This window comes from Accipiter gentilis, unplaced genomic scaffold, assembly GCF_929443795.1.
Source record: "Accipiter gentilis unplaced genomic scaffold, bAccGen1.1, whole genome shotgun sequence".
NCBI lineage: Eukaryota > Metazoa > Chordata > Aves > Accipitriformes > Accipitridae > Astur > Astur gentilis.
The window spans coordinates 74,410-101,558 of NW_026061088.1; the positions used below are offsets into that span (position 1 = coordinate 74,410).

Sequence of the window (27,149 nt, forward strand, 5' to 3'; positions counted from 1 at the left end):
CCAAGCCAGGGTGGGAGCTAAGCATTTCTCCTTGTGCAGGTCTGCGGTGCAGTCCATGAAAGTGCTGCTCTGCAGCATGGGCTTTGAGAGCCAGGTACTGGCCATCGAGGCGCAGGGTGGCTGGGACACCCTGCTCAGCTCCCAGACCCACCTCATGGGAGCGCGCATTATCGCCAGGTGAGAGCCCCTTCTCCCTGCTCCTTGGGGACAGGGTACCCCATGCCACCCCCTCCCTTGGGGCTGATGGCAGTGGGGTCCCCATTACTTGGAGAAAGTGGTACAGACTGGCGATGTCCAGGCTGGTGCAAACCCCCAAAAGCTGTGCCTGCCTGGCTCAGGCCTGACAGTGCCTCCTTCCCCGTCAGGGAGATGATGAAGATGCCAAGGCGCCTGCGCTCCGCCATCTTCTGCCATCTGGTAGAGCTCCTCTGGACAGAGGACCCCACCTGGCAGATGGTCGCTATGGTCTTCTTCATTGAGGTGAGCCTGATGGCACCACTCCAAGCTCCCCCCGATGCTCGGTTCTCCCATGCCCACCACTGTGGGGAAAGCTGGGGCAGTGGGTGGGCTCTGGTTGGTACCATGGAGGAGCAGATGAGCAAGCAATGTGCTGTGGTGTGGGGCACGGGGACTCTCTGCAATCCCTGCTGCCTCTCTCTGTCTGGGCTTGGTCTTGCCCTGCGTCCTTGTCCTGAGCTGATGGTTGGAGCCAGCACCACACCTCACCAGCTCCCACTGCCTGTGTTTCAGATGCTGGACTTTACCAACATCAGTGAAGAGCTGGTCCGTGCCCTGGAAATCTTCCCCATTTATCTGCAGAGCCAGTGCCTGGGGATGCCCAGCCTGGTGCTCAGGGCCATCCTCAGGCTCACCGAGAGGCCTGACACAGTGAGTAGGGGGCAGCCGGGACAGCAGCCCAGGGTGGAACAGTGGGTAACGTGGCAGCTCAGGCTTTCCTGGGCATTGTGGGCTGTGCTGGCTGCTGCCAGCTCTCCTGCCTCCCCGGCCCTCTGCCCCATGGCTGTGCCATGCCAAGGAGAGAAGCAGCAGTGCTGACGGGAACGGGCTCCCACTGCCAGCACGTCCCAGCAGGGATGCTGGCGGCAGAGCAACCGGCCTGAGCGTGGGGTCTGCAGGGCCTGGCCGTGAGGTGTTGAGCCCCAGGGTGAAACACAGCAGCCATGGCAGGGGCTGCTGGCAGCTTGGGCAGCTTTCCAGGCAGCGCCAGTCACCCACCAGCCTATCCAGGGGGGTCTGGTGGAGAAGGGGGCAGCCGAAGGGCTGGCAAGGAGCCAGTGCTGTCTGTCCTCCCCCTCTGTGCCCTGCTCTTCCCATGGGCATGCTGGTGAGCCCTGTCTGCCGGGACCTTGCCCTCGTAACCTGCACTGCCTGCAGAGAACCCAGTGGGGAGGCCGGTGTTCGTGGAGAGGGTTTTCACCCCTGTGATCGGTGGCTCCTTTACAAAAAGGAGGTGGCATGTCTCACACAGGAAAGGAAAGCCCTTATCCTGCTGCCGTACGTTATGGACCAGCTGCTGGATGATGACAGTGATGCCAGCGCCGCGGCCCTGCCCGTGCTTGGCAACATGCTCTGGCTGCTGGAGGGGAAGAGACTCAGCCTCACTGCCCTGGCACTGGCTGGAAAGCTCCTGCTGCTTTTCAACAATGTAAGGCTGGGGGAGAGCCCCATGTCCCCCTTCCTGGGCACCTCCATTCACGCCTCCCACTGCAGCCCCTGTGCTCTGCAGGGGGATGCTTTGCCCTGCAGTCCCCAGACCCCATTGCTGCCCTTGGTGGCTCCGTGCTGTGTCACAAACCCCCCACCAAGGACTCACTCCGGCTCGGCCTCCCTGCCGCAGCGGGGGACAGTGGTGGCAGGATGGCAGCAGGCGTGCTGAGCCCCACCAATGCACACCCTGCTCTGGCAGCATCCTCCAGCCTTCTGCAGGGCCTCCCTCTCTGGCCCTCAGCCCCGGAGACCCCAGTCTCCCTGGGCAGACCATCTGCATGCCGCAGCTTGCTGCCTTTTGCAGCAGGGCTGCCTGCAGCCATTTTGGGGATGTCTGTCTCCATGTCAGCCCCTTGCTTGCCATGGGCTTGTGGCTGAGGTCCTCCTCCCCTCTTCCCCCAGGAGCTGGACACGGTGCGGGAGCTCTCCATCCATCTCTTCCAAATTGCAATGGGGCTCGTGGTGGGTGCTGAAAAGAAGAAGATGAAGAAGGTGGTGTGGGACAGCCTGCTGCCGCTGCTCTTTCACCTGCATGACCAGGACGAGAGTGTGGCCAAGGTGGGATTCCCAACCTGACTGGTCCTTTGGGGAGGGCAATGCTGACACTGCACTGTGAGGTCTAGCTTGTTGAGTCCCTAGGAACAGGCAGAGCCCCCCTCCCTGCCCACTGCTGCCTTTTTCCTCCTGCTGCCTGGTGGATGGGCAGGTGGGTCCCTTTCCCACCCAGCTCCCTCCACACAGCCCCTGGCATGGGTCCCTGCAGCCCCAGAGACTGGACTACGGCTCCGCAGCAGCCTGGGGCCACCACAGCTGAAACGCTGAAGCCCCGACAGGCTTCCAGCCAGAGAGGGTGGCTGCCCTCCTCTTCCCCTGGGGTGCTGAACCTGCTGGCAGCATCAGTCCCCAGCTGGTGCGTCTTCCCTGCATGGGCCAGGACAGGCTCTGAGCCCCACCAGGAGGGAGGACACAGGGTCCTGTGCCCCCCATGGTGGTGGTAGCATCTGTGCTGCTCACCAGGCCTCCCAGGAAGCCCTCCGCAGCGCTGGCCAGTTCCTGAAGTGGAGGCAGCTGGTGCGACTGGCCGAGACGGCGCAGGCATGGAGGATCTGCGAGTGCTTGGTAAGCATAGCCCGAACACCCCTGGGATCTGCCCTGGGTAAGCCCTGCCCGTGCCCAGCAGAGGGGACCAAGGGCAGTGTCCCCACAGCTGCATGCACCCTCCTGGAACAGGCTCTGCTCCAGGCTGTCCTCACCTCCGGGGTCCCAAAGGGGACCCCGCCACCAGGATGGCACCCTAGCATTGCCTGGGAGCCCTCTGCTCCCTCCGAACCCCAATGCGGAGAGCGGAGAGCTGGGAATGTCCTGCTGGGGAGAAGAAGGGTGGTCCTTGGTGGAGGGATGGCCCAACGGGGGGGCCATCTCTGTGCCAACTCTGCACCCTTCTCTCCAGCTGGCCAGGAAGAGGAGCAGGGCCACGTACTACCTGTGGAAGAGCCAGACCTACCTGCGGAGCCCGCAGGAGTCCCTGCGGCTGGAGGCTGTCAGGTTCATCGGTGAGCCCCTAGCCCCAGGGTCCCTTTCTCTCCCAGGGTCCCTGTGTCCCAGTGCAGGACCTGTGGGGCACCCCTTCACTCTCTCCCACTCCTGCCTGCACAGGTAGGGCTGGCAGGAGGCTCATCCATCCCCTCCCCGATGCTGCACCCTGGGGTCAGCCCTCCCCAGGGAACTGTGTGGCCAGACAGGCTGGCTGGTGGGTCCCTGATGGCCAGTGGGTCCCTGACATGCTGTGTCCCCCCAGGACTCCTTGGACGGGATGTGGATGAGCACGAGAACGAGCACAAGTACATCAGAAAGAGTGAGTGAGGGCAGCGGGGAGGAGGAAGGACCTTGGCATGGAGCTCCCCCCCCAGCCTGGGCAAGGGGGGCTCTGCTCCCAGCACATCTGTGGGAAGAGGGGTGTTTCGGGAGGGGCGTATTCCTAACCAGCAGCTTCCAGCTGAGCCATCTGCCCCCTGGTTCCCTCCTGGCCCTGGGAATCGTGAGGTGCAATGTGCCCTGCCTGGAAGGGATATGGGGCTGTCACCTCACCTCTGCTGCTTTGTCCCCACAGTCCTTCAAGGCCCAAGCAAAGACACCAGCCCCTTGGTCTCCTCCCTGGCAACTCAGACACTCCTCATCCTGGGACGAGGAAGGCTGAAGTCGAGGTTTAACCTACCACGGCTGAGTTTACAGATGACGAGGGCACGGATGAGGTCACACTCAGTCCCCAGCGAGGACTCTGCTCAGGCAGAGACAACGCTGGAGCCCCAGCCCTAGGATGCTCTGCAGGCTGGGGTATCTCCTCTTCCTGAGGTCTAACAGGAAAGGAGACACCTCAGCTGGAGGAGGACCCGGCAGCCTCCGGAGAGTGGCAGGACAGCCACTCTTTCCAGTGGTCTAGGACAACGCCTGTCCACGCGCTTCATCTTTGCCACAAAGCACCAGCTGCTCTGCTGGGCTGTTGAAACAGAGGGAAGGAGAAGGCCACGCCAAAGCTGAAGCCAAAGTTGAAACTGAAGCCTTCCCTCCCCTCTGCGGGGCCACGCCGGGGCGAATCCCTTTTTCTGCCTCCCACCGTCCAAGGATCCTGTGCTGCTTTGGGCTGACGTGGCCGAGCTCGGGAGCTACAAAGCCACCAATGCTCTGACTCCAGCAGCATCCTCCCCTCCACGTCCCCAGCAGGAAGGGCAGCTCTGCCTCCTGCCCGCACCGCAAGCTGCGCAGCCACTCCTGCCTGGGGATGTCAGAAGTCACAAGAGCCAGCAGGCCCGGGGGAGTTGTGGTAGCAGAGGGCCCTGCTTGCCACAGCACTTTGCCATCTCCTTCTCCAGGTTCGGGCACCAGGATGTCATCACGGGGCTGGACAGCCTGAGCCGGGAGTGCTGTGTGACGGCAGGGGGCCGGGACGGTACCGTGCGGCTCTGGAAGATCCCGGAGGAGTCGCAGCTTGTGTTTTACGGGCACCAGTAGGTCTGGGGCGGGAGAGGGGGCTGCAGGCAGGGGGGTCAGGCTGGGGCAGCGGTGTGCAGGTGCCAAGCATCACTAGGAGCCTGCCGGCACTGTGGGGATGCTGATGCCCCGGTGAGCCCTTGTCTCCTAAATAGGATCCCAAAGCATGCTCATAACTGATGGCAGTTGCCCCTTCTCTTCACAGGGGCTCCATCGATTGTATCCAGCTCATCAGTGAGGAGCACATGGTGTCAGGCGCCGATGACGGGTGAGCACAGGGCCGGGGTGGTGCCTGGGGTGCGCAGGCGGTGCCCCCCTCGGCCCCCTCGCCCCTTCCCTCCCTGGCAGGTCCCTAGCCCTGTGGGGGCTAACGAAAAAGAAGCCGCTGGCACTGGCCCGGCAGGCACATGGCATGCAGGATGCCCAGGGCCTGCAGCAGCCATACTGGATCTCAGCAGTGGCCGCCCTGCGCAACAGGGACCTCCTGGCTACAGGTGTGTGGCAGCTGCTTTGGAGTGGGGGTGTGGAGAGGGGGGCGTCCTGCTCCCTTACCTGGGTGGGAGTGCATGGCAGTCTTCTCTCTCTGCCCCAGGCTCCCACAGCGCCAGCGTGAAGCTCTGGAAGTGCGGTGAGGGATTTCGGAAGCTGGAGCCCCTCTGGGACATCCCGTTGGTATGGATGGGGAGGTGGGGGATTGGAGCTGGGCTTGGGGCATCTCTGGGCGGGGGCTCCCCTCCCTGGGCGGCAGGAGGAGGCTGCCAGAGCCCCTCACCCTGCCCTGTCCCCTCCAGGTGGGTTTTGTTAACAGCCTCAAGTTCTCTGCAGCCGGTGACTTCCTGGTGGCTGGCCTTGGACAGCAGCACCGGTACTGTCCCCCCTCCCTGGTGCTGCCCAGGGGCACAGCCCCCCCCTGCTCCTCCAAGGGCTTGGCGGAGGGTAGCCCCCATCTCTCTCATCTGCAGGCTTGGCTCGTGGTGGAGAGTCAAAGAGGCCAAGAACAGCATCTGCATCGTCCCTCTGAAGCAGAGGGCTGCAGCCCCCAGTCCCGAAGCCCCTGACAGCCCCGAAGCCCCTGACAGCTCCTAGCCCCTGGCCCCAGAGGCGCTGGAGCCAGGTCACCAAACCCCTGTCCCTGGAGCTGCGCCCCGAGTCCTTTGTGCAACCATCTTCCTGGAGCCGGCAGGACGTGAGCAGGGGGTGTCGCATGGCCCCCTGATCCTGCTGGCCCCCCTATCATGATGTGGCTCTGCCCTCTGCGAGGGTCTGCCCCTTTCCCTCAGGTTCAGCCTGACCTGAGCTCTGGAAGAGTCTTATTTAAAAAAAAAAACAAAACAAACCCACTTTATTTACATAAATTACAAAATAAAATAATCACACTTTTGCTCACACTAAGAATCTACTCTTAAAAACGCGGTTGGGCTCAGCACAGCAAGGAGCCACAGCAAGGTCGTTGCTAGCAGAGCCTTGTGCTCTTAACACAGCGTTCCATTTTTATAGCTCTCATTTTTATAGCTTAAACCATGATAGAGACAGAGTCACAGCAGCACAGAATGGATGCTGAAAGAGACCTCTAGAGATCATCCAGCCCACCTCGGCTGCTCGAGCAGGGCCAGCTGCAGCAGGCTGTGAGTCTGCTTCTCGAAGTTCTATTGGCTGCGTTGCTCCCAGGTTGTGGAGCTCGCATGGGAAATGGGCAATGAAGAGGGATGAAGTTTTCAGGCACTTTCTGGCCGGTGCAGTGATTTTTTTTTTTTTTTTTCCTTCTGATTTTTTCTCCCCCCTTGCTGGTCTTGCAGCTGCCCAAGGTGCAGCCAGACAAGCGGAGGAGGGTCCCTGCCTGGCCTGCAGCTCCCTCCCTCGCCATTCTTAGGGTGATTTGGCATTATTTTGCTGTGTCAGTGAGGCAAAGCTGGTCTCTTGGGGGCTGAGGTCAGTGGGACCCGAGGAAGGCCGTGATGGTCTTGAGGCTTTGAAGGGCTGTGCACCGAGCCCTGTCCCTGCTGGAGGGGACCCTGGTGGTGTTCAAGACGAAGGTCTTGCAGCCCTTGTTGTCGTGTGTGCCCGTGTCCCCCCCGGCCCCCAAGGTCTGTTGTTGTCGCAGGGGCTCTGTGCTGCTTTCTGCGTGGGGCCGTGTCCGTGAGTCCTGCAGGGACCTGTCTGTCCTGGCTTCCCCACCAAAGGGCTGCTTCCCCTGGGGAAGGGGAGAGGGGAGTTGTTCCCGTTCCCGTCCCCCCCCACCATCGCCTGCCCCGCTGGTGGTGACTAGGCCCTGGGGGTGGCTGGGTTCCCCTCATGGCTTGCTGGCTCGGATTTGGGGCTCAGTGGGGCTTTTGCACCTCTTGGGGGCTGTTTCTTGGTGCCCCCTGTGCTCCCTCCCCCTCCCACATAGGCACCGAGCGGTTCTAGAGAAACAGCTTTTAATTGAAAAGCCAAGAGAAAAGGTCCCATCCAAGCTGGTCTAACCCCTCCCTAGCCACCCCCGCCCACCCCCCCTGCCATATACCCCACCCCTCCTCTCCCACCCCCCCCACTCCCCCCATCTCCATCCCTCTCACCCCTGTCTAATCCCCACCCCCACACACACCCTCACGTTGGCTGCCAGAGCCCTGCGCTTGCTGGGTGCCATTGGCAAGGAGCTCTGCGCCTGCCTCTTCCTCCGCTTGCCGGCCGTGGCAGGTGGGGACGGTGGCAGGTCCATCCCCGCATCCTGCCACGGCTCCTGGGGCTCCATCCCGCCGCCGTTGACTATTTTGAGGCTCAGCATGGCGTCGCTGAGCTTGGGGATGCAGTAGTCGGGGGTGAGCATCTCCTCAGGCAGCGAGAGCGAGCTGAAGTCACGGTCTGGGGTGTCTGCGCTGGTGCCACCAGCGTCCTCGGGCACGGAGCTCCTGCTGGGAGCATCGTGGCTGACCCCCACTCCATCCAGGGAGCAACCGAAGAGCCTTAGGGTCTCTTCCAGGACCATCTCCTCGGACACTGCAAGGTCGCCTGCAGTGTCCCCAAGGGCTTCGTTGTTGGTGGCAGCGCAGGGGCTGGTGTGGACATCGCTGCCCAGGGGTGCCCCCACAGGGGTGGCTGTGCTGGGGATGTTGATCTGTGCCAGCTGCCCCTCGCTGTGCTGGTAGCCAGGGATGGACACTGGCAGCTCCAGAGGGTCTGGGGTCACCCCACTCCTCTGATTTTTGTAGTGTGTGAGGTATCATGGTTGGCCCTGGGGGGCCCCGCAGCCCCCGGGACCCCACAGGGCAGCACCCGGCAGAGAAGTGGCGCCTTGGCCGAGCGTGGCGCTGGCCGGTGGAGGCAGGTCGGTGGTTGTCCACTGGATGCAGAAGACCCGGGGGTCGAAGAGGCAGCCACATGGAGCCCTCTGCAGACCTGTGTGGGTGAGGGGGAGCCGTGCTGGGCCGGGGTGGCTGTCCAGGGGCACCCACTGAGCCGGCCCTGATGGCCGACATCCCCCAGCTCTGGGCCAGGGGTGTGGGGAGCTTGTGGCCGGGGTGATCCCCACGGGGTGAGCCGCTGTGCCGGTGGGACAGGGTTGCAAATCGGGGAGGAGACTGGCATCTAGGAGGTGAAAGGGGAGAGGTGGCCCCAAATATTTGGGGAATTCTCTGCAGATGGGCTTTACTGGGCACGCGCCGCCCGGGCGAGGGCAAGGATGCTCACCGGGGCTTGCTGAACCCCCATGCGAAAAGTGCCGGGGGAACGGGTGTGATGGGGATGGCGAAGGGGCCAGAGCAGACTGGGGTGCCATACCTGCTGGTGGTGCCTGGGGGGCCCAGGGTGCCCGGGCTGCAGGGAAGGGCTGCTCCCGCGTGGGCAGGCGGCACGGGTTGGCTGAGCCTAAGAGAATGAGACAGGAGCGATGGCCGGCGGTCACCTCTGCTCTTGCTCCCCAAGAGCATCGCTGGGCTGCAGGGGTTGGGGTCGGTCCCTACCTCAAGGGTAGAAAGTTTTGGGGAGCACGAATGGCTGGAAAAGCTGGGGCGCCAGGGGGCCCCAGGGCCCAGGCAGTGGGAGCTGCGTTGGTGGCCGTGCCATGGTCCCTTCTGGCTGTTGGCTGCCAAGGACTCTTTGGCGTCTCCCCGGAAGGAATGTGGGGGCTCCCTGTGTTCCGCCCCACCCCAAGAGCCTCCCCAGCTCCTCCTGGGGAGGGAAAGGGTTAAGGGAGGCTGGGGTGGCCCCAGGGCCTACAGGCGGCTCTCGGGGTCTGCGGGTGCAAATGCTCTTGGCTTTCAACAGTATTTTTCCGGTGGGGGAAGAACAACAAGTTGATTCAGCTGAGCCAAGCGGGGACCAAGCTGCAGCCGCAGCCTCCTTGCGCCAGATGGCAAATGCGTTTGTGACGGTTGCCCACGCTTCTGTTCGCTGCGTTGACCGGAGCGAGGCAGAAATAGGAAAAAGGACCTCGAGGGCATGAAGGAAGGTCACGCGGTGTCGCTCGGTGGCACGCTTTCCCACAGCCCTCGCTCCAGTAGTGCTGTCAGGTCTTTCAGTCTCCTGCTGGGAAAAGCAGCAGCTCTGGATCCCCCTGGGAGGGGGTGGCCCTTTCCCTGGGTGCGTGACACCCCGGAGGAGACGGTACCCGCCGCCGCGTGCTCCCAGAAAAGGACTGGATTCTGCCCAACATCCGGCGTCGGGGCGCTGGGGCTGTTTGCGCTCTACGGGATCCCAGGGATGGGGTTAGTACATCCCCTCCTCGTGCTTGGAGGATTCGGCGCTAGCAAGGACACCCCAAGGGTAGCAAGGACACAGGCCTCTCGCTCCCGCTGTGTGAACAGTGTGTGGCCTGGGGGAGTCGGGACAACTGCCGTGAACCGGAGGCCAAAGATCTCTCCTGGCCTGTATCCTGGTAATCAAAGAGATTGCGCTCTGTTCGTGAGGCACCTCTGGCTGCAAGATTGTGCAAGGCCATCTGCTGCGTAACTTGTGGCAGGGACCGATGCTGGGGGCGTGAAGGCAAGCGCGCTTCTAAAAGCATAAAACTCCGTTTCATTTCAGAGCGCAGCTGAGCCCCCCTGCTCCTCAAGACTCTGCCATCTGCACCGCTGTGGCTGGGACTGGGCAGTGCTGCACATCCCAAAGGCCACCAAGTCACACCCGTGTCCCTGCTGCTTTGCCGGGAGCTTCTGCGATGTGAGCGATGTTCTGGGGGGTGATCTCTTGGACTGCAGCTACTCCGTCCCTGACCGGCCGCTGGCCAGGAGGGTTGTGTCCCAGGTGGAATTCCACCTCTCTGACGAGAACCTGGCCAAGGATGCTTTCCTCCTAAAACATGTCCAGAAGAACAAGATGGGCTTCGTCAGCATCAGACCACTGCTGTTCTTCAAGAAGGTAGGCAGCGCGTTGCGTTGGCCAGCCGGGGTGGGAAGTAGGGGTAGGAATGCCTACTTTCTAAAACTCCAAAATGAGTCTTAGAGAGTTTCTTTGACCGGCTTTTCGGTATCATGGGTCCCCGTCCCCGAGTCCCTGCTGAGCGTCCCCCCCAGCAGACTGCTGCTGGCCTGAGAGCTGCTGCCCCTGGAGCAGGACGTGCTGCACAAGGACCCCTCGGCCCCCTCCTGGCCCGGCAGCAACTTCAAGCCCAGCAATTTCAGCAATGCCTTCACTGGATTGCTCCTCGCCAGCAAAGTCTTCCCTCCGCTCGGGACAGGCTTGGGCACAGGCAGCTGCTACGGCCTCTGCCCCAGCACTGAGAGCACTCGTGGCTGCGGCTGGGGGAGTGGGGTGGGTGCCTGGGCACCCTGGCCCAGCAGCCCCTCGCCAGATGCCAAACCTCTTGCCGGCAGTCCTCCGGCAGCGGCGTGGGTGCCTGAGCCCCTCGGCCTGCGGGATGCGGTGCTTTGCCTGCCCCACTGTTGTCCCAAAAGTGGGGTCGTTTACCCGGGGTGCAAAATGCCAATATAAACACAGCAGAGCAGAGGTATTTTATTCCAGTTCATGTTTACGCAAAGATGGGGGCTAGGTGGTAATCCGCAACACTAGCACCCCTCATGCCTAAAGGGGCAAGCAATTTATACAGTTCAGTTATACATATTCGATTTCCAAAGTTCTTCCCAAAACTATTGCCGGGAGTAGCTTATCTTGCACAGTTTCTATTGGGCTACAGTTTCCCTGCTTGGAATTAAAGGTCCAGTGTTCTTTTCTTCTACAGCACATGCTCAAGGAGAGTGGGGGGGTAAGTCTTTTTGGTGTGGAATTGAGTTGGTGGTCATGATCTCCCCCTGCCACCTTTCTTCACCTTTCCTCCAGTATTCAAAGATGCTTCTGACTTCATGCCTATTAGCAATTATTCAACTTTTTGGCGCCTCCTGGAGTAGGATGTTCCCTTCTTCTCAGTTTTTTAGTTCTTCTTCAGGGGCACAGTTGTTAGCAAGGCATGCGTTGATCATACAAAGGGGATCTTGTTTCACAAGAGCTTTGTGGCCTTTTTCGTGTGGCTTAAGTACATCATTTCTTAAGTACATCATTTCCCCCTGTGGTGGGTTGACCCTGGCTGGATGCCAGGTGCCCACCAAAGCCGTTCTATCACTCCCCCTCCTCAGCTGGACAGGGGAGAGAAAATATAACAAAGAGCTTGTGGGTCGAGATAAGGACAGGAGAGATCACTCACCAATTACCGTCACAGACAAAAGAGACTCCGCTTGGGGAAAATTAACTCAATTTATTACAAATCAACCAGAGCAGGGTAATGAGAAATACAACCAAATCTCAGAGCACCTTCCCTCCACCCCTCCCTTCTTCCCAGGCACAACTTCACTCCCGGATTCCCTACCAACCCCCCCCAGTGGCACAGCGAGACGGTGAATGGGGTTTACGGTCAGTTCATCACACATTATTGTGATACTTGCCAAACCAACCAAGAAAGGTAAAACTGGAGCGCAGGGAGCAAATGCTTTTCTTTCACCTTAGGCCAACTGCTCGGACGCTCTCTATGCTGCCCTGCTGCAGAGGGCATCCCTCTCGTACCAGTAAGAGACATAAGAGTGAATTAAAGCCAGAACTCCAAACCAGACCAAAAACCCAGTCGTGATCAAGAAGAAAGTGGAGAATGCATCAAATATAACAGAAAATTATTTTGGACATTCCCAGTTTACATTTGGAAAAAAGAGAAGGAAAACAAAGAGGAGGAATTAGGTATTAAAAGAAGAGCACTGAATGATAAAGCAGTAGCAGTCCCTCTACCACTACAAACCCACACCCCCACACGCACGTACGCACACAGACTTAACACCACCAAACTCCCCGTGACTGTGACGTTCCCCTCAGCTTGCTGGTCTAGAGATACTGAATGCCTGAAGCACACCAAGGATAACTGAAAACATCTGCATGGCTTTAATGGGAATCCTCCAACTGAAACAAAGCGCCTTCTCCCTCTGTCTGCGTTGGCACATCCCCGAGTCACGCTCTCACTCCTCTCCTTCAAAGTCAAGATTCCTAAACGTGGAAAGCGGGAGTGGGGAAAGGCGAAGGGAAGAGAAAAAGAGGGAGAGCATCATCAGTGGAAGACCTGCCAGCTGCTGCTGATTCAGCCCTGTTCGGGGGACCACCCCAGCAGAGAGGAGCTGGTTTGCATGCCACGGTCCTCCCTGCCTGTTCCCAGGGACAGGCCATTTGCTCAGCCTTGCCGGCCAAAGCGTGGGAAAAGCGTAGGCGTGCGCCGTCGCTTGCAGAGGAGCACGGTCACGTTCACGTGCAATCCTTTACCTTTTTCCTCCCTGGATTCAAAGGGTTTCTGTCTTCAAAGTGAGAGCCTTCCATACGGTCATTTGTGACATTTCATCCAGGATAACAATCTCAGAAGGATCAGTCCTGCAATAAATATTTTACATAGCAATCCGTGATTATGGGAACTGATGCCACCAAGGGCATTAGCATCAGCAAGAGGAACAGCGGAGCCCCGAGAATCAAAGCTCCGCATAAGCGTGGGAGGTTTTGCTGGATGAGGAGTTTTGGGAGGCAAGCCGGGGAGCTGCAGAGCAACAGCTCTGTGCAAAGGCTCTTGCTGGGGCTTAGCCCCGGTCCGGGTTCCTAAGCCACTGCTGGTACAGATCACGCCTGCAACTCCTCATGTGTTAAGTATGAGGATCTCCAGCTACCGTAAAAGCACTGATGAGGCAAGGTTTGGGGGTCAAACGCGAGTGCTGCAGCCACTCTGCTTGCGGTCAGAGCCCTGCAATTGCCTCCTGCAGCCCTGCCCCCGAATTCGATTTTCCCACCAAGCTGCCTGCTGGTTTCTGTGGGATGCCCCACAAAGAGGCAAGTGGAGAAAACTCTGCCAAACACCTTCAAGCTAATCTTGCCGGGGTTCCTGGCGCTTGGTGGGGCTTTACCTGTCACTGCTTTGTTTTGGGATATCCATGTCACTGGTCTTCCCCACGTTCAGCTGAACTGAACTTGCAGCAGCAGCAGCTTCCATCACGCTCCTGGACTCCTGATGTAAAAAAGGGACAAATCACGTTCTCTGTCTTTGATCAAAGTGGAGATAAGCTGAATGCCCAGCACAAACTTAGCAGTCTGCCCTCCCCTTCTGCCCCTTGGCAGCTATAGGTATTAGTGCAGCAGGGGAGAAACCGTTCACTCCAAAGATTTCGGGGCAGGGGGACTGTGTGTTCAAAACACGATTATGAGCAAGTCTTGCCAGCAGCAGCAGCAGCATCATCTAATAATAATCATCATAATGATAATGACCTTTGTGAAAAACGACTCGTTTTAAAAATTACACCTGTATTCAAGCGCTCAGCTCACTGCTACTTGAGGAAACAAAGGTTACAAAAGTTACAGGCTATTGGGATCTATTTCGATTGAGTGCTGATCTTCCCCCAACGTTTCCAGACAAGCTGTAAGAGAAACAGGCAATCTCACAGACACACGGAGATGTCCAGCCCCGAGGACACAGCAAGCCTTACCTCGTCTTCTTCTCCGGCTTCATTTCTGGCATCGTCCAACTTCTTCTTCCTTTCTGGCATAAGGTCATCCAGAGAGCTGAGCTCTCGCTTTGAGAAGCAGAAATCCATCACTTTCCGGACAAATACGAGAGCCAAAATCTTCACGAATAAGAGGGAAGATGCGGTGAGCTCAGAGACGATGCCACCTCTCACTCCAACGCTGCAAACACCCCGCTGCCGAGCGGTGGCAGCTCTTACCATCATGGGAAAGATGATGGCGGCACGGGACACCTTGATGGTCCAGAGCAGGACGAGGCAGGTCAGCTGGATCGCTGTGAAGAAATGCACCTTTCGCAAGGGCACGTGCCGCAGTTAGATGAAATCCGGCTGGTGTTTCGCCGGCATCCAAAACAGCTTCAAGCGATCAAAGAACTGCGAAATAAAAGGGAAAGGTTGCCACCTTGGGACTGCGGCAAGTTGCTGGCCCTCTCGAGACGTGGAGGCACTTTGCAGCATCTCGCTTGCCGTCAGAAATCCTGGATCCCACCGTGTTCCTCCTGGGAGCAGCACCCATTTTCCCTTCGCTCCATCTAGCAACCGGCTTGCCCCTGAGAGCTGCCCACCAAACGGCAACTATTCCATGCCATTCCATTATTAGCATTTCTCAGCCCACTGAATCCCCCCGCGAGGATTTCCACCAGTGGTAGAAACTGCCTTCCCTTTGCACCAAATTCCCCCGCTTTTCACGTAACCAAACACTGACCTGCCCTAAACCCTGCAACAGAGAGCGCTGAACTTGCCTGGTCCTCCCAGCCCTATATACCTCCTGTGCCTCCACCAATCTTTTTCTTACACAAAAGAGTTTCATTGCTTGCTCTGCGAGAAGTTTTTCCCATGCCACTGCTTTTTTCCCTGCTGCTACGGAGACAAAATACCAGGGAGCCGACATGCTGCACGCTGTAAAAGAGTCCGTACCTGAATTCCTCTGAGCGACGACACACCCATGTAGAGAAAGACGCCATAAAGCACAGGCATTGGTATAAACTGGTGGGGGGAAAGAAAAAAAAAAAAGAAAGAATGCAATCGTTTCTTTTTCTGTATTGCATTTTCAGTATTACCACCCTCTTCCACAGGCACTGCCTAAAATTGCTTGAAGCTTTTTCCATTCAGGCTTAGAGATGGGTCAGATTTTAACCATTGTTTTGCCATTTTGTGCGCACGAGTGAGCTAAGGCTCTGCTTTAGGCTGAACTTGGGAGTTACCTCTCCTCAGAATAATCCTATTTTCCAGAAAGGTTGGAGGAAAATAGGCGATTTCACCCGTGCTACCCTATGCCGCATTCTCTGGCGGTAGAAGAAACACTTCTGCCTATTCTTGGGGCAACAGGCAAAGGCCACAGGCCTCCTTTTAGCCTAGAGACGAGATTACTTTGTGGGAGGAACGTGCAAGGAAGCCCACGGGGATGACCTCAGTGTGTTTAGCTCCTGGGAACGGCTGCTCCGCGGCATTTGGGGAGCAAATTGCAGCCACTAAAGGGCTGCCTGTTTGAAAGACAGCAGATGTGCTGGTCTGAATATGCTCAACTGTAACCCATAAACATGGGCGGGCCTGAAAGACACCCAAAAATTCAAGCAGTTGCATTGCTTGCTCATCTCGAGCACACCAAACGGGGGCCTGAAGGGCTGCAAAGCCTAACCGAGGCTGGTTCCCACCGTTGGTCAAGCCCCAAGGGTTGGGACCACCTCCTCCTCCTCCGCTCCACAACTAACTACTCAGGCCTGCAGAGAGGGGACTGTTTTTCTGTAACCTCCAACAAGCTCGTGGTTGTTGGGTGGTTTGCATTTTCCTCTCACCTTTAACACGGAAGTGAAGAAGACGGAGCAGCCCATGAACACAAAGATCAGCAAGCCAGTGACTCTCTGCTCTCGTATCCCCAGAAACTTGGGTTGTTCTCCTGGAGCTGAGCAGTCAGACTCTACTTTGAGGCTATTCACGTGGGTGATGGACAGGACGGTCGCAGCCACAAACCAGGGCAGCCCCATCACAGAGCACACCCCGAGCATCACGGCCACCACAAAAAGGTCCAGGTGGTACCCGCATCCTTTCTGCAGGCAGGAAAACAAGAAACAGAGCATCCCATAGCACAAGAGCAAGGATAACGTCGCAAGTCAGACTCAAACCCTGCTCGAGCACAAGTCAACTTCTTCAGAATTCAAAACAAGAAATGGAAACAAGCAAGGGTGTATGCAGGCTTTGCACAAGCACCTGGCATGAAAATCTGGCAGGAGTTCAGACACAAGGGATACGCAGAGCTTGTGCGATACATACTTCTCCAAAAAAAAAACCAACCCACAACCCAAAAGCACCAAACCATTTTTTCCACTCACAAAGAAAATTCTACCACTTGCGAGGAAGGTGTGACTCTGAGTTATCCCTGGCAGCGCATCAAAACAATTCATTCCCCGCACCTGCTGCTGCTGCCATTTTAAAACAAAAACGCACTTCTCTATTGCTCCAAGATTAATTTGCTCCTCCAAAAGGTTGCTCATCTATACTGCCCTGTCACTTGCTCCCTGCATCATCGTTAATCCAGGAGAGCATCCTGCCACGCAGCCTGACCTTGTCCCAAACCAATGCCTTCAGAAAGCATCGGGAATAAGAGCTTCTCCCCAGACCTGCAGCCCAGAACGGGCTGGAGTCATCTCTCGCAGGCCCTTACCTTCAGCTTGTGCTCCTTCCTGTTCACAATAACGGCACTGATCTGCTGGTCCATGAATATCAAGATGGTGCAGAGCAGAGCTGGGACGAGCGCAGCCAACACCGTCCACCAAGGGTTGGGTCCTATGGGGTTGATGAACCACCCGCGGTCGTCTCTGGTAGGCTGCAACAAAGCCCACACATCAGCATTGTCTCCCAGCCCAGGCACTCCACTGGCTTTCATTTTCCCCTCCCTCCTTGCGTCAGAGCACCTCCCAGCCCTGGCTTCATGTCCCCCTCTCCCGGGGGCTTCAGCAGTGCCAGTCTCCTCCTTGCAAGCAGCTCTAGATACTTCCCCTGTAGGTATCTAGTTTTGGGGCCATCTTCTCGTTTCCAGGAGGAAGCAAGGCACTTGGAGGTGGAAGAGGAGATGGTCACACCACCAGCATCTCCTCCAGACTCAGCCCTGCCCTGCCCCAGCATCACCTTGTGGCACCCCCACGTGCCAAAACACCCCGTTACCTTGAACGCATGGGGGACCTGGAGCTTCGGCAATGGGATCCCAACCACAAAGTCAAGGAGCACCATGATGACGATGGTGAGGAAAACAGCAAAGTCGCTCACTGTGGACCGTACCTGGGGCGAGAAACCAGAGGTGAGAGGGGCATGGCAAACAGGGCCGTAACGTGAGATGCAAGAGTTGCAGACATCCGCAACATTAAGGCTGCTTAACCAAATCCCACCACCCCTCTGAGCACATGCAGCCTGATCCCTTGCTTAGATACTGCTGCTGTGTTTGTCCCTGTGAGATCTGGGGTCAGACAATAAAAAAAGCTTAACTAGGCTGACAAGGGTTGGTTTAAGTCAAAACCTAAAAATAATATTAAAAATAAGAAAACACATGTCTGCCACTACAGCTACACTCACAGCTACAATGGCAACAAGGCACTGAGGCATCCTTTAGTCCTCAAAAGGAAGTTCCTCACTTGAATCTACTTTCTGCTCGAGCACATAATGCGCAGAAGGTAGGGGAAAAAATAACAAAAAAAAATAACATTACAGTTTGCAGGAGTCATGGAAGAGCAGGTTGCAGATATTTTGCTTTTCCTCCTCCCCTTCTTCCCCCTGCTCCCTCCCATCACCTTAGAGCACGCTGCCCTAACAGATTCACAGAAACTGAAGTGAACGAATATCTTAACCCTGAATTAACATAGAAGCAATACTATGGAGAGTGGAGGTGTGCTTTTAAATTTAACAAGTTCTACATTTAAGAAGCCTCCTCCTTGCCAGCACAACACATGCAGTATTGACCTGTTTCAAAAATAAACATATTCCCCTTTTTCGGAATATTGACCCAATTCAGTTACAAAGGAACTGTAATTCAGCCCCAACAAACTCCTGCTTTATAAACGGGAAACTTTTTCTAGGAATACCTTTCAGTATTTTCAAAATTGAAAAAGAAAAAGAAATTAACCAATAATTTTCTGTATCAGTTACGATCAGCACATTTTCTTCAATAATATTTGCAATGCTACTACTGTACTCTGAAGATTTGTTTCAACTTAACTAACAGGAGCATTTTTAAACAGGCAGTATATTGGTCTCATTTCCTCAGGAACGGCAGGGGCTTTCTTCTGTCTCAGGAAGAAGATGACAACAACAGAACTCATCAGCTGTCACCAAGCTTGGCCACAAAGTAATGGCGTCATTAAAAGAACGTCCCCTGGCTTCCACAGCTTCCCAACTATTAACTACATCTTTTGTAAGCCAGCTTCTCAAAGTTGTTCACTGCCAGGTATCGGCCAACAATAAAATGCACAGGGAGAGAAAGTCTCAAAGGAAAGCTGAACCCATTCAGAAGTAAACAAATGTCGCACAAGTGTCACTTGGAAATAAGGAAATAGGGTGGAGTGTAAGGAATTACGGCATGCAAGTGTTCTCTGGTATATGGTCTGGCAGGCAGCCATTCTCATATCCTCCACATTCAGGGGCCCCAGCCAGAACTCGGTCAGAGATGAGAACTCTCCTTCCTCTTCAGAAAGGCCCTCTCCTCGCTTACTATGGAACAAGTTAATGAAAGGAGTTACACAGCGCGCCACAGCAGAAGGACAGATATCACCCACCCAAGACTCACGCTGTGGTCATGAAGTCTTCATGAATCACCAGGGACACAAAAGTACGATTCAGGAAGGGACGCTGAAGAGGGTGGAAAGAATGGAAGAAAGCAAGGGGCGATGACAGGCTGCCAAACTCAAACAAATGCAGTGCTCTCCCTACCATCAGGAGATCAAACACCTGCAGGCTGCTCAGAAACGTACGCACACTACTGGCAGCGCTGTCCAAAGGGATTACGCTGAGGGAAAGAGCTTGGTCACAGACAAGAGCAACATTTCAAGCATCTTCTGAACACCACACGACACCACAAGACAGACAACACACCTTCCTCTCCAAAATCAACACAGAGAACAAAACAAGGAGGAAGGTTAATCCTCCTAGATCTGACACTATTCCAGCAGAATGCTAATAAGCAAAGCTAAAGAAACAACTGCGTTTCAATTCATCCCAAAATAAAGTCATGCAGCAGAATTTCAAAGACTCGGCCTACTTCTCCAAAGGAAAAAGGAGACTAGTGTGGCACGAGATTTAATGCAGCTTCAGGTCTGGAGACAGCCTAATTGGCGTGGTGTTCATAGCACAGTCTCTTCAATTCTGCAGCAGCTAACAACAGTCACTTCCAGAGTAAAGCCAGGCCCTGGCAATGCCTGTGCACATCTCATTGCCAAAGCAAATTCACTCACACTCATAAAACCACTCTCTAGGCAGAGGCTTGAGTCATTGCCTATGGCATTTTAGCCCTGCTGCAACCTCACTGGCATGAAAACAGCCCTTTCGGGATGCCACGACACTGTTCTGTTCCTCTGATGCAGGGATACTTTCCTGGCTCAAAAGGATCTCAGTCCTAGTTTCTGCACGGGTGCCACCACCTGAAAAGAGACTTAACCTCAACAGTTCAGAACATTTTCCAAAAGCCTCTGAGGGCATCAACCTTGAACTGCTGTCCGATGATGATCACAACCTTGCAACAACATACACAGGGAGCCAGATTATGCTGAGCCACTGCTTTTTTATTAATACTTATGAATACTATCATTATTCATTTTTTATCAGAGGCTGAGACACCAACAACAACTCATAAAGTTTCAGACCAAGTTTGAGCCCTACAGAACACTCCTTCAGCAGGACCCAATCTAGAGGCACCTGCTTAAAAATACAACCCTTAAACCTAAGCAGCTCCAGCTCCTTTTTCAGAGCACCTCAAACTTCTGGAATTATTACAGATCGCAGCCTCCGGCAATTCCCAGTCCCCTCTCAAACTAAAAGCTCCAGAGCTCCTTGACTGAGCTGGTCAAGGTTTTGCCCACTCACAAAAGCACTTGCCCATCATCTCTGTCTGCCTGCCTGACTAGCAGACACAAGCAGATTCCTCCAGGGCAACACCCTCAGGGAAACTCTCTTTTTCACTTCTAAAGGACCATCCTCCTCACTTGTTTTACATCCTCCCCAGCTGACCAGGCTGCTCAGCACCCTGTGCTTTAGTTACTTTGCTGGCTGCTAACTCAAACTTCCCATTGCAGCCTTACCACACAACTGTTACCTCCCACAACCCTCCTATTCATTGTCCCCTGCACACCCAAAGGCCGCTTTCCTTTCTCTGCCTTGCATGCCAGCAGTACCACAGACTAAAACACTCTCCCTTCACTCTCCTTTCTCAGGCTTGACACTACAGTGCCTTCTAGAAACTGAGAGCAGCAGTTATCCTAAAAGGCCTGCTCAGCCCCTCTGCCTGCAGCAGAGGCATGCTCTTCTTTCCAAACAACAGGACAGGTTTGTCACAAACACGTCGCAAAGAGGAGTGGCAGCGCAAGGGGAACCTCGTGAAAGAAAAAATCCCAAGAGCACAACAAACAACTGCTGCCACTGAGAGTTTCCAAAGACTCTTTCCACATCCACACTTGAGTGCCAGATTGCCAGGCCAGCAAAAGGCACATTGCTACCAGCAGACAGCCCAAGAAAGAAGGACATACTTTGCATACAGAGCTCCACAGCTGTGCTGGTTTTGACTGGCAGAGAGTTAATTCTCTCCACAGTAGCTTGCACGGGGCTACGTTTTGGATTTGTGCTGAAAGCAGTGCTTACACAGCATCAAGGCCTTTTCTGCTCCTCACCCCACCCCACCAGGGAGTCAGCTGCGGGTGCACAAGAAGCGGGGGGGGGGGCACAAGACTGGGACAGGTGACCCCAACTGACCCAAGGGATATTCCAGACCACAGGATGTCACGCTCAGCAATATAACTGGGGGAAGAAGGAGGAAGGGGGGACATGCCCAAGTAACTGTTAGGCGTGATGGAACCCTGCTTTCCTGCAAACTAAACACCTGCCAGACAATGGGAAGCAGTGACTGAATTCCTGACTTGGCTTTGCTCGCGTGCACAGCTTTTACTTATTAAACCGTATTTATCCCAACCCGCGAGTTGATTCACCCTTCCGATCCTCTCCCTCCTCCCACTGCGCGGCAGCGAGCGAGCGGCCGTGCGGGGCTTAGCTGCCAGCTGGGGTTAAACCACTACAGAGGCTCGAGAGCTTCTCAGCTGAACGCTTTAAACAACATTTCAAAACACCGTCAGTAAAACCAGCCTCTTTTCCCACTGAAGCACGAAACCCACGCACGGCACTGGAACAGGAGCGCTTTTTACAGCTCCCATTACTCCCATTACACTCCCGTGCAAGCGCAGTAGCCCCTCGGAAGCGACCGCTTTCACGGTCAGTGAAAGAGGGCAGGAAAAGAGCAGCCCCCCCAGTCCCGTCCGAATTGAGGGTCTCCTAGGAACCTAGGAACCTCCTGGTTTCAGGCAACCGACAGGTAGGTACCTGCTGTCGAGGACGTCCTCCGTTCTCCCAGCCGAGGGAAGGAAGCAGCAGAGCCAACGGGACGCGACTGCTCTGGAAACGCCACTGCCGACCTCCCTGAAGCTCCCTCCAGGGCCTCTTGCCCCGGGGGCTGCCAAGAACGCCCGGGCAGGACTGTGTCGCAGCCCGCCACCCACGCCAGGCTGGGAGGGAGGGAGGGAGGGAGGAAGACCCCCGGCGGCTGCGGGTCCCTTCCCTGCGGGGACAGCCGGCAGAAACTCCTTTCTCTCCACACACAGCCGCACGTCTCCGCGGTGCCCGCCGGCCTCCGCCGGACAGCCACCAGCGGCAGGCAGTCCCCTGCTGCCCCCGCAGCCCCGGGGGCGGCAGGGAGGGGCCGGGGCTGGCCGGGCCTGCGGGGGGAAGGCCGGGACCCGGCGCCCCGGCCTGCCGCGAGGGGAGATGCCGCCGCCGCCGCCGCCGCCTCAGCCCCGCTGCCGGCCTGCGAGGCCCCCGGGCAGCCCCGGCGCTGGCGACCGCCGGGCAGCCCACCGCTCCACGGACGGGGAGGAGCCCCCGCCATGGCCACCGGCCCCGCCGCGCCCGCCGCCCGCCCTTGCCTCAGGCGGGGCCGGGCCGGGGCTGCGGCCGGAGCGGAGCCGAGGGCAGCCGAGCGCAACCGAGAGGAGACGAACCCAGCCGAGAGGAGCCGAGCCCAGACGAAGAGATGAGCCGAGCCCAGACGAAGGGAGTCGAGCCCAGCCGAAGGGAGCCGAACAGAAACGAGATGAGCCGAACGGAGCCGAGCCCGGCCCGGGCGCCCCCCCTCTCTGCTCCAGCTCCCCACGCTGCTCGGCACTGGCTGCTGCTGCGCTGCAGAGGCAGCTGCATTTTGGGGCTTGGAGCGCTTGGGGTTCCAGCGTGAGCCCGAAGCATCAGAGGAGTTGGCCTGTACCTCGTGGCAGGTCTTGCAGCTGCTTTCAGGGGGGTCTGGGCTCTGCCCAGGCCTCTCGAGTCAACGTTGACTCTGGTGCCTAATGACAGTCTGCTGGCAGTGGCCCTGGTAGCTCAGCCCTTTCTCTCCCCAGTTGCGATGATGTCAGCAAAAAAGGACTGTGGTGGTTTCAGCCCAGCCGGCGACCAAGCACCACGAGGCTGCTCGCTCGCTCACTCCCCCGTGGCTTTGTCCCCGCGGCAGCTGCAGCTGCAGGTGCAGCAGGATCGTGCCGCTTTCCATCCCCAGCGTGCGGGTCAGGGCTGCCCAAAGGGAGCCCGAGGGGTCGCGGGCCGAGACCAGCGGAGAGCCGCCAGGGAAACCGCCGCCTCCGTCCATCGCACGGACGGGAGCCGCAGCAGCCGGAGAACGCTCCCGAGTCGTGCCGCTCCCAGGGCAAGCCCAGGCACCGCTTCACGCGTGGGACGTGCCGTGCCGTGCCGTCCCGAGAGCGGGGCTAGCGGTCAGGATGCTGACCAAGCAGGAGCTCTCCTTCGGCGGGTCCTGGGACATCCCCGCTGAGCTCAGCCGAACCCTCCTCGCTGGGCAGCAGCTGGCAGGACAAAGAAACCCGGGTGGGCGCAGGACAGAGACACGGCGAGAGCGACCTGCCCTTCCCGGGAAAGAGGAGTCAGCCACGGCTCTCCCGGGACTGATGCCCCACGCCCACCCGTGCCTTTGCACCAAACAGGCTGGAAAAGGTCCCTGGCTGCCGACCCCAAACGCGCTCCCCCGCAGGAGCTCCCCGGACCCTGCTCGGGGCACCAGGGCTGGGCTCAGGAAGGAGTTTTTTCCCCCGGGGCAGATTGGCACAGCTCCCGGGGGGAGTTTCCCCTTCCTCTGCAGCACTGAGCACAGCCCCTTGCCGGGGTCCTTGGGGCCACTTCTGGCCAGCGAGTCCCTGCTGTTGCAGGAGCAGGAGTCCAGCTGTGCCCTCCAGCCCTCTGCCTCTCTTGGCAGGGGAACCTCACGCACCTCCACGTCTCCAGGTCACCTGCAAAACAAGGAGCCTCAAGGAAGCCAACTTTGCCCTGGTGCTTTTAAGCTGGCACACTGCCGTGGGGAGAAGAGAAAGCCGGGGGGTTTCTTATCTATCTATCTATCGATCTATCAATCTATCATCTATCTATCCCTGCTGGGAGGGAATGAAGATGAGGGAGCCAGGCTCTTCTCAAGAGTGCCCAGTGAGAGCACCAGCGGCAACAGGCACAAATTAAAACACATGATATGCTCCAGCTGCACATGAGAAAACAACTTTTTCCTGTCCGGGTGGTCAAATGCTGGCACAGGTGGCCCAGGGAGTTTGCAGAGTCTCTGACCTTGGTGATGTTCAAAACCCAAGGGCACATTGTCCCGGGCAACCTGCTCTAGGTGAGCCTGCTTGAGCAGGCGGGTTGGACCAGAGGAACTCTACAGGTCCCTTCCAACCTCCACCCTCCTGTGTGAGTCCGTGCTTTGGTTTCACTCCTAAAGCACCTGAACTCAGCCCTGATGCCTGCGGGAAAGGATGCTGGGACAAGGCAAGATCCCAGACTCCTCCCCAAGGACTCATCACAAAACCCCATCTACCTACTCCAGAATATCGTATGGCAGACACACTCAGAAGAGAGAAAAGATCCTTTTATTGCAAACATCAACTGCGGCGGGGGGCGGGCCTGGGAGTCACAGGGCTTCAGCCAGTAACAGGGAAACGGCACCTACAACGACAGAGTCAGGGAGCACTGATAAACCCATGAAGGCAGGAATAGGCATGACTCGCTTCCCCTTTCTTTAGGGAACACCATTGACGAGGAATTGTTCATAGCCCAGAAGAGAGAGCTATGGCTGGCATCAACCAGGGGACGGCTCTGGCGCCTTATGCCCACGGGAAATGCCCTTAGAGACCTGCATGCATGCACAGATGCACAGGGCCCCTGTGCCACGCAGCAGGGCTCGATGGGGAGCCCCTGGGGAGCGGCCATGGAGTTATTTCCAAGCCCCGCGCAGCACCGTCCCTTGCCAGCAGGTCGGACTGACTTGCAGCAGCGCTGAGAGTTGGGAAAGATGGGCAGCAGAGCCTGGTACACACCTGGGCTTCCTGAACTGCTGGACCTTCCTGCATCTTTTCACCGGTCCGTCCCCAAAAACGTTTTCTCTCTTCCTCCTCCTCTTTTCTGCGTGTCTGTCACTCTTCTCTCCCCAGACCTGTTTTCTCTTTCGTTTTTTCTTTTTCTCCTTGTCCTGGGGAGAGCCTGCAAACCTTTTCATCCCACAGCGGTATGAGGTAGGGAAAGGCACGACCCACTGGAGTCGGTTCTGATTTTAACCAAAGCGAGCTCGTTTTACCGTCTTTCCTCTGACAGGTTTGCCAGCTCTTCTGGGTGCACCAGGGGCTCTGCCGCGCTCTCAGGGGTGGTTGGAGCCAAAGCAACGGGTGCCTACAACAGAAATGAATTAGAATTAGAATTCTAATTAGAATTAGAATTCTAACTTAGAATTCTTCAGAGCTCTTTTCTTTCATCATTTCATGCGCTTATAAGCGACTGTAATGCCACCTGCACGTGCTTTGCAGACAGTCTATTTATCACAGGCAATCCAAAAGCACCTGTACCGTTGCTTTAATAAAGTGCGCTGCTCATTAATCTAGTCGTGATAGTTCGTTCGTGCAACCAAACTCCCTAAGTCTGGTCATTCTCGTGCATTGAAGACAGCTAAGCCGAGAGTACAGTGCGCTATTAAGGGCATCCCTCATTGTGATAGCTCAGCATATTGAACGCGACCGCCCTTAGAGCATCGAATTGGACATCGCTCAGAAAGAAATTAAACCTAGCCGTCCCCAGCCCCTCTGACATCTGAGGATAAGCTGGAATGCAAGGCAGTTTATTTTCTGCCAAACTTCTGGACTCAGTAACGCCACACAGCCCGCGGGGCTGGCACCCCAAAGGCCTTCCTCCCAAGGATGCTGGGCCGAGGGGCGGCAGGCAGCGCTGCGCACAGGGGGCCCCCTCACCCCCCACCCCATGTCACAATGCCACCACCCGGCAACGCAGCAGTCACAATGCCCCGGGGCACTATAAAAGGGGCAGCCTCCCCTGTCCCACTGCCAGTCTGCCTGGCAGGCGGCCCAGACACATCCCAGAGGAAGTCCGTGAGGAGCCGCTGGAATTCCTTGCCCAGTGCTGAGGGAGGAAGACCAGAGGCTGGACCAGGCTGCTAGAGACATGAAGAACCACCAAGCCCTGGAGGTGCCCGAGGCCATCAGGCTTGTTTGCATGGAGAGCTGTGGCAAGACCAAGGGAATGTCTTCTTGAGGAGCACTGCAGAGCTCGCCGTCCTCACTCCCTGCGGAACCAGTGGCAGCAGCCGTAAGAAGTGGGATGCAGAGATGTTGCCAGGGCTCCCAGTGCTTTGGAGCACCCGCTGGTGGCCCAAAGGCGCGGGAAGGATTCTTGCCCCCAAGGTCAATCAGGCCGGGGGCACTTGGCCACTCTTGGAAGCCCCAAGATGGCTCCAGGTTCAGGGAGAACAGGGCTTGGGCATCCTCTGGGGGGCCTGACCGGCCTGCGGGACCAGGAGGCAGGTCTTGCTCACACGTGCTCAGGGAATAGCCGATTGCCAGCTCTGGGGTCAAGAAGGAATTTTACCCTGGCGCAGATTGGCACTGGGCCCCAGGAGTTTTTGCCTTCCTCTGCAGCACTGAGCAGGACCACTTGTCAGGCCTCCTCCGCTCCGTTTTGGCTAGGTTACTGCCTGCTGCTCGTGCAAGATCTCAGGTAGCAGCCCCAGACTCCTAAAAGGAAACTACCCTTGAGATTTTTCTCTTTTGGAGCAAGCTCGCCCCTTTGGGATCCACCTGTGTCTCCTCCCAGGCATCTCCAGAGCCTTTTGGCCTCTTCATAGGTATCTTTTCTTAGGATCTAAGGTCTGAAAAGCAGACGCGAAAAGATTCTGGGAGATGCCTGGGAGGACTCTCAGGTCGATCCTGGAGGAGAGCTTCCTGCAAAAGAGAAGAATGATCTAGGGTAGCCTCGTTAGACAAGTCTGGGGCTGCTACCTGGGATCTCCGGTCCTCATAAGAAAAGCCCAAAAGACTCTAGGAGACGTCTGGAAGGAATCAAAGGGGATCCCTGAGGGCAGTGTTTCCTCCAAAAAAGAAAAAAACCTCAACGGTAGCTTCCTTGGAGGAGTCTGGGGCTTCTACCTGACCCCTTAGGTAGGTAAAGCAGAGGACAGAAGACTGTGGGAGATGCCTGGGAGGAGTCTCAGGTGCCTGTCGGAGTTGAGAGATTTCTCTACAGGAGAACAAAAATGTCTCGAGCTACTTACTTGGAGGAGTCTGGGGCAGGTAGCTGGGATCTCCGGTCCTGAACGCAGAGGTCAAAACATTCTGGGATGACGCCTGGGAGGAGTCTTGGGTCGATCCCGGAGAAGAGAACTTCCTGCAAAAGAGAAGAATCATCCAGGGTAGCCTCATTAGACAAGTCTGGGGCTGCTACCTGGGATCTCCGGTCCTTATAAGAAAAGGCCAAAAGACGCTAGGAGACGTCTGGAAGGAATCACAGGGAATCCCGGAGGTCAGAGGCTCCTCGAAAAAAAGAAAAAAACCTCAACGGTAGCTTCCTTGGAGGAGTCTAGGGCTTCTACCTGACCCCTTAGGTTGGTAAAGCAGAGGACAGAAGACTGTGGGAGATGCCTGGGAGGAGTCTCAGGTGGCTGTCGGAGTTGAGAGATTTCTCTACAGGAGAACAAAAATGTCTCTTAGCTACTTACTTGGAGGAGTCTGGGGCAGGTAGATGGGATCTCCGGTCCCGAACGCAGAGGTCAAAACGTTCTGGGATGACGCCTGGGAGGAGTCTTGGGTCGATCCCGGAGAAGAGAGCTTCCTGCAAAAGAGAAGAATCATCTAGGGTAGCCTCATTAGACAAGTCTGGGGCTGCTACCTGCGATCTAGGGTCCTTATAAGAAAA

At 56.8% G+C, this 27,149-nt stretch overlaps 2 protein-coding genes and 1 long non-coding RNA gene across 3 annotated transcripts; all 3 read right to left on the bottom strand.

Moving 5' to 3' along the window:
- Nucleotides 1-11,426: 11,426 nt before the first annotated feature.
- On the bottom strand, nucleotides 11,427-13,735 carry LOC126037392 (electroneutral sodium bicarbonate exchanger 1-like). The gene is made up of 4 exons (XM_049797696.1): nucleotides 13,626-13,735; nucleotides 13,050-13,150; nucleotides 12,424-12,528; nucleotides 11,427-12,153 (listed from the first exon to the last, which is right to left on the bottom strand). Exons 1-3 carry the CDS (start codon nucleotides 13,731-13,733, stop codon nucleotides 12,441-12,443), a joined length of 297 nt encoding a protein of 98 aa, XP_049653653.1. The 5' UTR covers nucleotides 13,734-13,735; the 3' UTR covers nucleotides 11,427-12,153; nucleotides 12,424-12,440.
- Nucleotides 13,736-13,944: 209 nt separating this feature from the next.
- On the bottom strand, nucleotides 13,945-16,404 carry LOC126037391 (electroneutral sodium bicarbonate exchanger 1-like). The gene is made up of 4 exons (XM_049797695.1): nucleotides 16,324-16,404; nucleotides 15,458-15,709; nucleotides 14,580-14,648; nucleotides 13,945-14,036 (listed from the first exon to the last, which is right to left on the bottom strand). The coding sequence occupies exons 1-4, from the start codon at nucleotides 16,375-16,377 to the stop codon at nucleotides 13,977-13,979; spliced, it is 435 nt and encodes a 144-aa protein (XP_049653652.1). The 5' UTR covers nucleotides 16,378-16,404; the 3' UTR covers nucleotides 13,945-13,976.
- Nucleotides 16,405-23,817: 7,413 nt separating this feature from the next.
- On the bottom strand, nucleotides 23,818-24,614 carry LOC126037394 (uncharacterized). The gene is made up of 3 exons (XR_007505683.1): nucleotides 24,529-24,614; nucleotides 24,272-24,442; nucleotides 23,818-23,900 (listed from the first exon to the last, which is right to left on the bottom strand). It is a non-coding gene; the product is annotated as an uncharacterized LOC126037394 (long non-coding RNA).
- Between the last annotated feature and the right edge of the window lie 2,535 nt (nucleotides 24,615-27,149).